The sequence below is a fragment of the Candida oxycetoniae genome (genome assembly GCF_023343755.2).
Source record: "Candida oxycetoniae strain CBS 10844 chromosome Unknown scaffold11, whole genome shotgun sequence".
Lineage (NCBI taxonomy): Eukaryota > Fungi > Ascomycota > Pichiomycetes > Serinales > Debaryomycetaceae > Lodderomyces > Lodderomyces oxycetoniae.
This window is the reverse complement of record NW_026055485.1, coordinates 65,867-79,695: the sequence shown is the minus strand read 5'-3', so window position 1 is coordinate 79,695 and position 13,829 is coordinate 65,867. Positions and strand designations below refer to the sequence as shown.

Sequence of the window (13,829 nt, the reverse complement as noted above, 5' to 3'; positions counted from 1 at the left end):
GCATCAAACTAATGAAAAACGTTTGTTTTCCCCTTAAACCGAATGCTATATCAATTCATTATGACAGGAGAAAGCCATGAACAGTCAAGATCTCTTCTCTTCAATCAAGATCTCTTTTTTTCATCATCTTCTACCTCCACAAAAATTTGCTGTTCCCAGAAAATAAATTATACAATACAATCTTAATTATATAATACAAGCTTTTTCTAAAAATTTGTACAGATCTGAAAGAAAAATAAAACTTCTGTAAAAAGAAAAAGAATACTGTAAAGATTCTTGGCTTCTCCTCATCTTTACTACATCCTAACACATAGGTATCAGTAGGTGAAAATACATGTAACATAATAGGGGGGAGGGGAGGAGGGGAGGAGAGAGAGAGAGAGAGGGGGGGGGGGATAATCTTTCCATTTGGAATCTTATCCAGTATTCATTTGCAATTATGACGTAAAGCAAATAATCCAAAAAACCGCACTTATTTTACGAAGCTACATATATACTTCGTCACGTGACATCACATTTATCAACAACAATGTACAGAACAAAACTATTCCATTCCAATATTCAAAATAAGAAAAACACAACGGCTTTTTTCACACATGGGTTTGACATGGTCTTGATGTTGATGAAAATTTAGAAACCAGGGCCAATTTGTAAAACAAGTTTATTAATCCCATGTTTCAAATAGAAAAGGAACCCTCCCTTTTGTCTATTTCACAAAAGGTACACTTTCAAACACACAATCATTGTGTAACTATCTCTAAAGTGAAATAATCTTGCGGCAATTATTCGACCATCGACAAACAACCACCTCCAACAAATCCATAAAACTCCGATTGGCTCTTATTCCCGTGCGACTAACGAAAAAAAAATAAAAAGAAAAAAGAAAAAAAAATTTTAAATCCGTCCAAATTTTTTATCAAATGGTCTATCTCAGTTGTCAGGTAACAAACATAAGTCCAACCGATAAGCCGATCACAACTTATCTCGGATACAAAAAAAAAAAAAAAAGAAAGAAAGAAAGAAAATAATAGAATATGCTGAGTAATACCCTCTCTGAACATTAACCGTCTCTGTGATTGAAAAAAAGTTCATTGAACGTTTTTTTATGTGTTAATTTGATGGGAGAGTCGGTTATGCAGGGGGAAAATAGTATAACACCGTTTCCTGTCGATTGTAACCAGCTATTGAGTGTTGCTCCACTATCGAGCAGAGCGAGATAGTGTTATTGATGAAGAGTGTAAAGGTGATGGAAACAGTATAGTTAAGTTAGTATCTTTTCATTTTTCATGTTTTTCTTTTTTTTTTGGCTGCAAAATAATTAAAACATTCAAAAGAATATTTGTACAATTGTAGAAAAACAATTTCACGTCTAATGAGTTTAGAAAGACCAAAGACCTTGTCAAATTCTTGAACGAACCCAGTATAGTATTGCATAATCTCAGATAAATAGCTGGCATTGAATTGGCCTATGCTGAAGAGACAGAAGGCTTATCTTCAGAAGAAGTGCCAGCCTCTTCTGAAGAGTGGATGGTAATACTTTTACTACTACTCCACTAGGGAGTGAAGCTACTCTCTTTGCTCGCTAGTGTCGCTTACGAGTAGGATCTCTGTTTTACCATAAAAAAGAAAGTCAAAATTTTGATTATATCACGTGACCATATATATACGAAGTAATCTAGTGAGTCTTGAGGTGAGTTCCTCCACCTTCTTCTTCACCACCACCTTCTCCTATACATGACTCGCCATCACGGATTTACTTTCCATCCTCCTTTGCCTCTTCCTCTCCTTTCTTGCCATGAATTTCCATTTCATTGGTCTCACGCACAGCCCAAGTAAGTATAAAACACATCCCAAAAACCTAAATATCGCCAACCCGGCAACAATCCACAAGATAATTGACAAGAATATCTGGGAATTACCAGCAATTGACCCGTCAGTATAAGTACTTGGTAATCCACTCAAAATGTCCACACCCATGGTACGTAAGACTATAGCCACTAATATTGCATTAGTCAACATCCACATTAAAACAGTTATAGTTCTAATAAATGCATAATACGAATCATCCTTGAATTTTTTAGAATTGATTTTATCTATCGTTGGTTCGTGCTCCATTTGCTTCAATTTATCCAAACTGGCAAGGTATACATCATCATACTCTTGGTTAATCTCAGGTGCAACTAAAACAATGTTTTGGTTATCTTGGCCTATGAACTTGGCCGAACCTAGATCTTTGGCTTGCTCAACACCTTTTGTACCCCATGAAACATCATGAATATTGCAAAAGGAATAAATGTTGAGCACGTTGATGTATGTAGGGGACAACAACACGTATTGAACAAACGAAGTAAACATAAAACTAGGCTGTCCATATAAGAAAGCACCAACAAAATACAAAATATAAGTGGATACCATGGACACCACCAAATCTCGAAATTTCTGATTTGTGAAAACCAAAATTACTTTGAAATCATTTCGATGTTGATCATAAATCAATGATGCTGTGTGAACAGCAAGGAAAATTGCTGCAAACATCATATAGGCCATCATTATTGCAAAGATATACGAGACAACAAGATAAAACTTTCGAGTCCCACGGGGACTATTACCAAATGCAAGCACAAATGTCACAACAATGCATCCAACATAAAACCATTCAAATATAACTGCAAGGTATTTCCCAGTTTCGAAATTCATATCAACAGCCCCTAGATTAGCAGTAAGAATTCGAAATACTAAAAAAAAGGAAGCTAACGAAAACCAAGAAACTAATATAGTTACCAATTGATAATAAAACTCCCACTGAAGAAATAGTTTCCTCATTAACGAATGATCAGATCTCCAAATCTTGGTCCAATGGAACACAGCATAGGCAGCTGCAAACATCGATCCATTCAACCATCTTCTTCTTTGAAGAACAAACTCATCAATGCGTTCAGGTACATCGGTTTCAGCTTTAGCTTCCTTGACATACCTCAACCTATATTTGTGACTCTTTTTTGCTACAAGCTCAAAGCACAATATACGATCCTCCGCTAAATACATATTGGAAGTGAATATTCCTGCTTCTTGAAAATTCCGCTCCTTAATCTCCTTCTCGTCATCCTCCTCTTCACCATTATTTCCGATAGCAGTACTCTGATGTAAATACTCTCCCTTGAAGTATTTTTCCAAAGGTCCTTCTCCATTTACATTTAGCAATGCTTCATATCTATAAGCACTAAATGCACCTGGAAGCACTGAAATAAATCCAAAAACACTCTCCATTGGTTTATCCAAGATATTTGAAATTTTGTATTCGAAATTTTGTGCAGCAACTAATGGATTTGCAAGAAGCTTCTTGCCTGGTCCCAAGGATGCCCTCATTTCCCCACATGCCCCTGCTACGTTTTCATCCTTGAATGATCTCCAAAGATAGAAAAATGCATTTTTGGAAGGTCTCGTACCACAATCCAACAACATGACGATCTTGGGGTTTAGTATAGGAGCAAAAGCTTGGAAGCACCATCGATGTGAGTTGATCTTTCTCAAATTATGCTCTTTCAAGCAAAAAATAAACTGGATTGGGTTTTCGTTTGTGCATAGATTAACATTGTGATCGGTGATTGTATCTATACCCACTGCTGAAGTATATTCATAAATATGTGCTTTGACTGATTTGTCATTAATCTTGGACTTTGCATACCCATCTTGATATATTCCCAATGCAGTTAGTAAAGTTTGAGTTCGCTTGTTCAACTGTAATCTTCCGTCGCTAACGATACAAATAACGATTTTCTTCCATGAGTCTTCGCCCCATGTCGCGTCGGACCTCCTTGACAAATCAGAAACGTTCTCAAATACCCCCTTCAACGTCCTAGCTAGTAAATTTTCGTCTTCATTGTACATGGTAATCATAATCATTATCTCCGTTTCTCTATGTGGTTCATATAATGCTTGTCTCAAATTATAGTTAAATTTGGTATAGTTTGAAGGACCACACGTTGCCGCGGTATATCTCAAAAACTTCATTTCGTTCCCACCATTGCCATCACCGTACTCATACTTCTCCAAAAGTGCTTTTGGAGCAGGTACATCAATTACGTAGTTTCCATTAATAAGTTTGGCCTTTTTGATGGTCTTTGTATATGTCAATTTCTTAAACTCTTCATCGTCAAAAGTAATCGTTGACCCACGACTTTTTGTCTTTTGTATACTTGTCCCTATCAACCCGCCACGTCGCTTTAGCGTAGTGGCCCTTCTTATTAGTTCAGCGTCCCCCAGAGAAAACAAACTATCGTCATCATCGAATATATCGTCGTCGTCGTCGTCGTCGTCTCCTACTGCGCCCTCGTCAGCGTCAACTAAAGGATTGATCATATAGTTATCACCAAGGAAATTATCCAGCCCATTCATTCTTAGTGATTTCTCGTTATCATCCATATCGTATTCAAAGTCAAACGTTTGGGAAGATGTGCCTGGATTGTAAGCCGTAGGGGGATATTTCAACTTTTCATCATCGAAAGCCACGGTTTTGGATTTTTTGGGGTAGAAATCACTCATCATATCATCATCATCATCATCAAAATCAGTACCACCACTACAACCGATGCCTTCATGCTCGTTACTACCACTGACACCAATACCCCCATACTCATCTACTATTGTACCATACGACGAGTTTGTAAATTGCCTATTAGGACCATGTGGAGAGGTGAATGTGCCACCACTATATGACATGTATGATGAACTGGCAAAAGGATTATTATTACTACTACTATTACTATCGGTAGTCAAAAGCGGAGTGCGTCGTGAAGGCGATGAATCTGACGGCAGACGAATAGTATCTATATCGTCGAATAAATCGTCTTCTGAATAGTTGTCACTTGGAACGTTAGACATCGAGTTTATGCAAATTTTTTTTATTTTATTTGAAAGTGAATCAAGAATGGATCTTATTCGGAATACAAGTGCAACGAATTAACAGAAAATAGCCAACTAAAAATCCTTTCACTAGTGCTAAAGCTTTACTAATTTCAATAGCTAAAGCCCTACTAGTTGCAATACCTTGACTTCAACCTGGTAACAGGCCATGTAATACAAAAGGTAAAAAAAAAAATAAATAGTTTTTGAAGAAAGGGTCGTATCAAACTCTCCTTTAAAAATTCTAAAAATAAAAAACACTGGTACCTCAATTTAATTCTTGGGTGTTTACAATATGGCCAAATCGGGTAAGATAATTGATGTTTCGTAAATTTCGTCAAATTCGTAAAAACCAAAAAGGGGAGTAAACAGTTGGTAGCAGTTAAGATATATTACGGTAGCGACACTATCGAGCGGAGGGACACTATCGAGCGGAGCGAGATAGTGGAGCACGCTGCCTAACGACATTGTAAGGCCATGTCAGGCTCGCTCCATAAAAGATAGAGCTTTATCATTTACCAGGTCTTTGTGGTGATTCAAAATACTAAATCAAAATCAAAATCAAAATCAAATCTATTTTATAATTAATTTTTTTTTCGGACCCTATGTTGCAAAAAGTACAAGATCACGTGTCCTATTGAGCAGCATTATTGAGCAGCACTATTGAGCAGCACTATCTCGCTCTGCTCGATAGTGTCGCTCTCCTCGATAGTGTCGTTCGATAGTGTCGCAACACTTTCCAGTTGAAAGACCAAGTTACAAGGTGCTGCGACACTATCTCGCTCTGCTCGATAGTGTCGGATAGTGTCGGATAGTGTCGTTTGAGACTATCTTTGCTACGTGGCACTTTCACCTAAAGCACCACCACCTTATTGTTCTTTATTCTTTTTTTTCTTCTCCTTCTTCAATCACGTGACTAACATCATGACGCGAGGCTACCAATTGACATCCTTACAAAAGTTTGTTTGTTGTGCTGAAAAATGCTAGAGCGTAGTAGAGGCCCCCCCCCCATTAGAGATCAATAACCTATTTTATCTAATAACTAGGATTGCCCCTTTCTTTAGGAGAAAGTTTTTTTTCACTCAGGATGTCAGTATTTGTTGCTAAAATTAAGAATGTCTCAAGTGGAGACACTGTGGTTGCCATTCCAACAAAGTCTGCTCAAATTCCACCACCAGAAAGAATCATTACACTCTCCTATGTCAAACCAATTGATGAGTTTGAATCCAAGGAATATTTACGTCAATTGTTGCTCGGTAAGGTAATCAAGTTCAAAGTCTTTAACAAAGCTGCAAATAGAGAATTTGGTGATATACAAGCTCCCATTTTCAATTCGTTAATTGAGTATTTGTTAACTAATGGGTATGTAAAAGTAAAGGAGAACCTTCCCGATGACGAAGAGGTTGAAAAATTGAGGCACATTGAACAAACTGCTAAAGCCAAAAACGTAGGTTTGTGGGCAGCAAAAAAATCCAAGACAACACAGATAGTGCCATTAACTGAAGAAATCATCTTGGCGTCACAAAGGAAACCAATGAAGTTAATCGTCGATAAAGTTATTAGCGGAGACAGAATTGTAGGAAACATCTATGTAAATAAAAACTCAGTTGTTGCTCAAACACCATTGTTGTTAGCAGGAGTAAAATCACCAAGAACAGATGCTACGGAACAACCTCAAAATCTCACCAAAGTGGCAAAAGAAGCTAAATATTTTGTTGAACAAAATCTTTTAACTAGAGATGAGTTGGAAGTAACAATAATTGGCGAAAACCAATCTGGTTTGCCAATTGCTTTGATAAAGGATATCTCGGAAAGAGTCTTGGAGCTGGGGTATGGAGAGATTGTTGATTGGCAATCCAGCTTAATTGGTTCTTCGACAATGAGTAAATTGAGAAAAGCAGAACAAACTGCAAGAGCTTTGGGCAAGGGTATTTTCGCAAATGCTAAAAGCACCAGTATAAAGGTAAACACGAGTTCCAGTTTAGCACCGGGAAAGAAAGTCAACGTCACAGTTGCAAAAATTATAAGCGCCGATACTTTAACAGTGAGATTGCCTGGCGGCAGTGGCGACGTAGAAGCTACTGTACAATTGGCATCTGTTAGGGGGCCTAAACCTAATGATACCACAGTTGTTACAGATTCGGCAAAGCAACAAGCCTTAGTTGCAACAGCAAAAGAATTTGTTAGAGCTCAAACTATTGGAAAACAGGGGACTTTATACGTTGATGGATATAGAGAAGAAAACAAAGATTTAAATTTACCAGCTAGATTCTTGGTGAGCTTGAAACTTGGAAATACTGATATTTCCGAATTACTCGTTAGTTCAGGTTTTGCTACTGTGATTAAACACAACAAGGCTACTCAAAACGAACGTTCAATGAACTGGGATAAATTGATCGAGTTGGAAGAAGAAGCTAAAAAGTCGAAAAGGGGAATGTATGGAGACTTGAAAAAGGTGCTTACTGTTGGTACCAGGATTATTGATGCCTCAGAAAATCTTACTAAAGCAAAGACATTCCTTAATGGCTTTAAACAAAAGGGAAGAATTACAGGTTATTATGTTGAGTTTGTCCCAAATGCAACCAGGGTAAAGCTTTTCAATCCAAAAGATGGAATGAAGTTGACATTAATTTTGAGTGGATTGTCTAATGAGAAAAGTGACGCTTCAACCGAAGGTACTGATTTTTTGAACAGAAAATATTTACAAAGACCAGTTGAATTTGAGATTTTTGGTACTGACAAATTGGGTTCCTTTATTGGTAACTTATTTGCAAATGCAAATGCATTGGTGCCAGTACAGGTACAATTATTGCAACAGGGTTTAGTCAAGATTCATGATTTTGCCATCAATAGTAATCCACAAGCATCAGCAATGATCCAAGCTGAAGATCAAGCAAAAGAAGAAAAGAAGGGTTTATGGAAGAATTATGATGCTGCTGAAGCCGAATCTCAGTTAGCAGCTTCTAGTAACACCGCCACCAACACCAACACCACTGCTACTACTACTACTACTACTACTACTACGAACACTAGCACAGTAAAACCCAAGTTTTTTGACATTGAGGTAGTTGGAATTGAATTACCTGGTGTAATATCATTCCACATGGCTGATTCTAAAACAAAACAAATATTCACTTCGTTCAAGCAACAATTTCAACAATTCCATTCTCAACAGCCAAGCGCTTCCAAACTCAGTCAAGACCTTCCAGTAAACTACGACAAAGCACCTAAAAAGAATGAACTTGTTTCGGCCAAGTTCAGCGAAGATGGTAAATACTATCGTGCAAAGTTCCTTGGGCTCGATAAAGCAACCAACAAGTATCAAGTGATCCATCTTGATTATGGTAACAAGGATAAAGTACCACTCTCAAGTTTACGTTATTTACCTTCCAAATTTAATCTAGCAGCATATCCTCAATTTGCCCATACTGCAACCTTACAAAACTTGAAATTGCCTCCAGGTTACCTCGAAGATGCAATATGTGCATTGGAGGATCTCACATATGACAAAAAATTAGTCATCAGTGCATTACCTGGACAGGACGCGGAGTATAATGGTGTTTTGTACGATGCAGAGATAAGTTTGAAGGATGCATCTTATACTATAAATAAAGAATTGGTCAGAGAAGGCTTGGCGGTGGTTGATGATAAAAATGTAGCACCTAATGTGAAGGATTATGTTGAGGAGTTGTTGAGAGTACAAAAACAGGTCAAGGCTAATCATGTTGGATGTTGGGAATTTGGAGACGTTGCTTTTGAAGATGAAAGTTTATTAACTATGGGTTAAAGAGAGAGAGAGAGAGAGAGAAAAGCTTTGCTGGGGGGTACTGACCTACACACTGTTGATAAGAGACAGAGTCTCGTTGTGTCTATTTAAAAAACTTTGAGTATTTTGCCCTCTCTTTTTCTTTCTCTTGAACAAGTGCTTTTTCCACATAACCCAACATTGAGGAAATACACTCATCTTCAGGCACTATTGTACTTGCACCCTTCAAGTCAGCCAAAGCCTCATCATATCTTTTCATTTTTGCATAAGCTGATCCTCTCCTATACAAAGCTTTTGCTTTATCCTGACTCGTGATACCGTCCATCTCCAACACAAAAGTTGCATATTTTGTAGCATTGGCAAATCTAGATAACTGAAAGGAAGCTAAGCTAATATTTGCATAACACTTTTTCTTCAATTCCCTATACTTGTTGTACAATTGTGGCTCTCTGTCTTCGTCAGGGTCAAATTCAGCATTGTACCTTAAACTCTTTTCCCACTTTGATATTGCCTGTTGTTTATCGCCATTTTTGAAAACTAAATCTCCAGCTTCTTTTATTGTGGTTGCTACTCTAAGAGCAGTTTCAAGGTTTTTTGGATTGAAATTTTTGTCGACCCCGGGACTTTCTGAGACAGTTACTTCAACATTTTCAGAGTTGTCACTGTCTTTGTTGTCACTGTCTTTGTTGCCATTTATTTCTATGCCCATATTTTCGTTCCATACTCCGCATGATTCAATCACGATTGAAACAATGGGCACAGATTCTTGATTTATTTTTTGTTTCTCAATCGTTCTCAACACCTGCTTCCCGTGAATAACCCGTCCAAACACAGTATATTCCCTTGGTAGTTTAGGCAGCGGCACAGTGGTTATAAAGAATTGAGACCCATTTCCTTCATCACCACCAAAATTTCCCTGACAAAGCGAAAAGGAGGGTATCTCATTCAACAAATTCTCGCCCGGCATAGACCTTGTCACATTTGAACCATAAATTGTTGAAATATTACCATCTAAATCACCAGCTTGTACCATAAAATGATCAGCTATTCTATTGAATCGATTGCCTTTGTACGTGTAAACTTTACCATCAATAGTGCAACCTTGACACAAGTTCAAAAAGTTTTTGCACGCATTGGGAGCTAAAGACTCGTAAAGCCCAATTACTATCCTTCCTACCTTTCTCGATTCTATGGCAATATCAAGATACACTTGCTGTCCAATCTTCATCCTTTTGTAATGGTCTAGAAGAAACTCTTTGAAAGATTGAAAATATTCCTGTATTTTATTTGGTAGCGATCATCTGAATCTAGACCTTTACAAGGCAAGTAAGAAACCCAATACCTCTTTGATTTAAACAGGGCAGTTTGTTACGATATGATGTCACTATGTAAACGGCGGATGAGGTATGGTTGGTATGGTGGGTTTTGCAGACGGAGGGTGATTTGCGGCAGGTTTAGTGAGCGGTTTTATTCACAAAATGGCAAGTACGAGGGACTTATTCATCGCTCAGTAGAGAATGTCAATCAATTGCTTGAAAAAAGTGATCGTTCATCGTATATTTTAGCACAGTATGTCCCCGAGCCAGCAAGAAACACGTTCCTAGCAATACGGGCATTCAATTTGGAAGTCAACAAGATCCACGATGGTGGGAAAAATGTCAATTCCCGAGCCTTTCAAGCATCAAATCAAATGGCTCAAACTTTGCAAGTATCAACTGCTGATTTGAAGTTCAAGTTTTGGAGTGATTTGGTATTGCGTGTATTTACTGGAGATGCTAATACCAGCTCGCAGGAATTGGGTGAACCAATAGCCATGTTGTTGAGAGATGGTCTACGAAACGGTTTGAATTTGGATATCTCTTATTTCCAGCAGTTTTTGCAAACAAGGAGGCATTTTATCAAGAACAATGCCATCTTCAATACCACTAATGATATATGCAGTTATGGGGAAGGAACATATTCGCAACTTAACTACTTAACTCAGGGATTATTGCTATCTCCGTCCATTTCACCTTCGTCAATAAAATTGTTGGAGCTTTCAAATGATTTACAAACTCTTGTCACAGATATTTCAGCACATATCGGACAAGCCACAGCTATAGCATCAATGATCAATGGATTGCGTTTCTATGCGTCATCAAGAAACCAAGTGACTTTGCCCGTTGATTTAATGACCAAGAATAACCTTTCTCAAGAATCCGTTTTGAGATTGTTCCAGGGCCACATAACCGATACTAGTGACGACGAGTTTGAAATTAGAGATTGCTTAAAACAAGTTGTTTACGAAACATCAATAGTTGCAAATGATCATATGTTAACAGCACGGAAGAAACTAGCCGATTTTAAAGTTCAAGTTAGAGATGTTATCAATCTGCATCGTAAAGATGAACTATTGCTGAAATATTCCAAAAATTGGAGAGGTAACGTTCCCGATACTATATTTACTCCTATGATGATTGGAATTCCTACAAGTTTATACTTGCGTAAATTGGAAAAATACGACTTTGATATATTGAATCCAAGATTACAACAGAGAGAATGGAGATTGGCTTGGACTTCATTTAGGGACTATTATAAAAGAACCATATAGAATGAAGATGGGGATAAAAAAAAAAGAGAGACAGTAACAGTATCTTGTCAACCAGTTTTTTCGTCTCTCGTAGTAAGAATCTTCATTGGTTTTATTGGAACCGGTTTTGTAGAATTGTGTTGGTTAATTTGTGAAGATTCATTCTTGTTCCCTTTGGAGGCTTCGGCCTTTTCCTTTTTTAGAGCTCGATTCTTCTTCAGTCGCAGAGGTTTATTCCCCTCCACAGAAGAAGCAGTTTTAGTGGCATCTACTTCAACCTCTTTCTTTTTTTTGGGTTTTTTGAGTTTCCTCTTTTTAGCGATATTGGCAGACTCGTCTTCCGGATTACTAGCTTTTGTAACATTTTTTTTGGTCTTCCCCTTTGCATCCTTGCCTTGAGTTGTATCACCATTTGCGTCCTTGCCTTGATTTGTATTCCCCTTTGCATCCTTGCCTTGATTTGTATTCCCCTTTGCGTCCTTGCCTTGAGTCGTATTCCCCTTTGCGTCCTTGCCTTGATTTGTATTCCCCTTTGCGTCCTTGCCTTGATTTGTATTCCCCTTTGCGTCCTTGCCTTGTGTCGTATTCCCCTTTGCGTCCTTGCCTTGAGTCGTATTCCCCTTTGCGTCCTTGCCTTGATTTGTATTCCCCTTTGCGTCCTTGCCTTGAGCCGTATTCCCCTTTGCGTCCCTGCTTTGCGTATCCTCTTCCAACTTCTTTTGTTTTAATTTCTTTTTCTTCTTTTTATTCTTCTTCTTGTTCACCTTTACATTAGCTTTTGGATCATCTTTATGTTTCTTCTTCAATAACTTTTTAACCTTGATCAAATTGAAATCGGGAATTTCTTTGTTTAAAAAACTCAAGAAATACTGATAAATTTCATCTTTTGCCAAAGTTGATTTCGTTTTGGCGCCACCACTACCACCATTATCAGGTGTCGTTTGTTTAGCACCAACCATTTTGTGAAATAAAGATTTTTCAATAATGGGTATAATTGAGTCTGTGTCATCACTAAATGGTTTTTCCCTTAAATAGTTGCTAAACTCTGTCATGTCAGGTACGTTTTTGAAGCTGAGGTATGCTCTGCTGTATGCTGGGAGTTCAAACGGCTTTTGAGGATACGATCCTTTTACATAATAAAACTGTAGTACTTTCGAGGCATGGAATGGATAGTAACTGGCTAATTGGTTTAAAAATTCAGATTCGTGCAAGTCCGGAGGAAGCAAGCGGATGACAAGTTTGTTGTTACGGAAGCCGTTACCTCTCAATCCTATAGAGAGTTTCTTCTTGCTTCCAAATTGCGTTTTTATAGAAACCTCGTTTCTTTTTGGAGCTATTGAAGCCATATAAGCTACACCAATAAAAAGGAAGCTAAAAGCTATGCTGACACCTTAAAAGCTATACCCACCAAAAAGAATGGAAACACACAGGCTTATTTCGAAGATCAACTCTAAATCAGTCCACTTATCTCCACTGACAATTATCTTCTATACCTTTATACCTTTATGCCCTTTGTATAAGTTTGGTTTGAGATGATTTTTCAGAGATAAAGTCGCAAACCGCTGTGTCGTGAATTATTCAACGCGACATTATATACCTCCACTATCGACACTATCGAGCGAAGCGAGGTAGTGGAGCACCCTTGCTGCTACCGACACTATCGACACTATCGAGCGAAGCGAGGTAGTGGAGCACCCTTGCTGCTACCGACACTAGCTGCCAACGACAATATGTTGCACTGCTTGATAGTAATAATTAGCTTGAATTGGTTCTCTTTCTTCTCTCTTCCCCCAAAGTCAACAGCTTGAAGTCAGTGAGATCAGAGTCAATGGCTTGAGGTCAGTGAGCTCATAGTCAGTGAGCTCATAGTCAACAGGTTATAGTCAGCGAGCTTATAGTCAGCGAGCCAACACATTATCAGCTTAAAGTCACTTCACTTGGCTTCAAGTCCAAACTCAGTCAATTGGCTTAATTGTTCCTCCTCCTTCCCTCCTCCTTCCCTCCTCCTTCTTACCTCCTTCTCACCTTTGTCTCGCTTCTCACTCTTCTTTTTTCTGTTCATATGGCTCGTCTTGACCTGACTTGTGACGCTCGCAAGTGATACTCACAAGTGATTCTTGTCTTTTTCTTGCTCCACTAGCTCGCTCCCTAGCTCGCTAGTGTCGCGCAATCAACTTTTTTTTCTCTATTGTTCTTTCTTTCTTTTACGCTGGCATTATCAGATATAAGAAAAAACTTTTTTGGTGGTTTACAAGTTGAAAATTTGTTGAAACTTGATCCAAGTAACTATAGTTGAAAGGTAAAAAGGCTGCTCAATTGGAAGATCCAAAAAAGTTTCAAATCAGAGTGGAATTGAGCCAAGACGTTTTCTTGTGCATACACCACGAAAGGTCAAGACTAGGGGGGGTATAACATAACTTGTTATAACTCAATACTGATCATCTTTATCACCCCTCTTGCCAATTATTAAGCTTCCTATACTTGTCCTATACTTGTCCAAAGACCTGTTCAAAGATCTGTCCAAGACCCGTCCTATACTTGTCCAAGACCTGTCCAAGACCGTCCCCGTCCTATACTTGTCCAAGACCCGTC

General features: G+C 38.2%; 5 protein-coding genes across 5 annotated transcripts; 2 read left to right on the top strand and 3 right to left on the bottom strand. All coding sequences in view use genetic code 12, as the record gives it.

Annotated features, from left to right (window-relative positions):
* Window positions 1-1,728: 1,728 nt before the first annotated feature.
* CHS8 (Chs8p) lies at window positions 1,729-4,881 on the bottom strand (the record flags this gene model as incomplete). Its single annotated transcript, XM_049326078.1, has 1 exon — window positions 1,729-4,881. One exon carries the CDS (start codon window positions 4,879-4,881, stop codon window positions 1,729-1,731), a length of 3,153 nt encoding a protein of 1,050 aa, XP_049178275.1.
* Window positions 4,882-5,989: 1,108 nt separating this feature from the next.
* KGF56_004619 (uncharacterized protein) lies at window positions 5,990-8,689 on the top strand (the record flags this gene model as incomplete). The annotated part of the gene is made up of 1 exon (XM_049326077.1): window positions 5,990-8,689. The coding sequence occupies one exon, from the start codon at window positions 5,990-5,992 to the stop codon at window positions 8,687-8,689; it is 2,700 nt and encodes an 899-aa protein (XP_049178274.1).
* Window positions 8,690-8,771: 82 nt separating this feature from the next.
* KGF56_004618 (peptidylprolyl isomerase) lies at window positions 8,772-9,896 on the bottom strand (the record flags this gene model as incomplete). Its single annotated transcript, XM_049326076.1, has 1 exon — window positions 8,772-9,896. The coding sequence occupies one exon, from the start codon at window positions 9,894-9,896 to the stop codon at window positions 8,772-8,774; it is 1,125 nt and encodes a 374-aa protein (XP_049178273.1).
* Window positions 9,897-10,043: 147 nt separating this feature from the next.
* On the top strand, window positions 10,044-11,258 carry KGF56_004617 (uncharacterized protein; the record flags this gene model as incomplete). The annotated part of the gene is made up of 2 exons (XM_049326075.1): window positions 10,044-10,072; window positions 10,127-11,258. 2 exons carry the CDS (start codon window positions 10,044-10,046, stop codon window positions 11,256-11,258), a joined length of 1,161 nt encoding a protein of 386 aa, XP_049178272.1.
* Window positions 11,259-11,305: 47 nt separating this feature from the next.
* Window positions 11,306-12,583, bottom strand: KGF56_004616 (uncharacterized protein; the record flags this gene model as incomplete). The annotated part of the gene is made up of 1 exon (XM_049326074.1): window positions 11,306-12,583. The coding sequence occupies one exon, from the start codon at window positions 12,581-12,583 to the stop codon at window positions 11,306-11,308; it is 1,278 nt and encodes a 425-aa protein (XP_049178271.1).
* Between the last annotated feature and the right edge of the window lie 1,246 nt (window positions 12,584-13,829).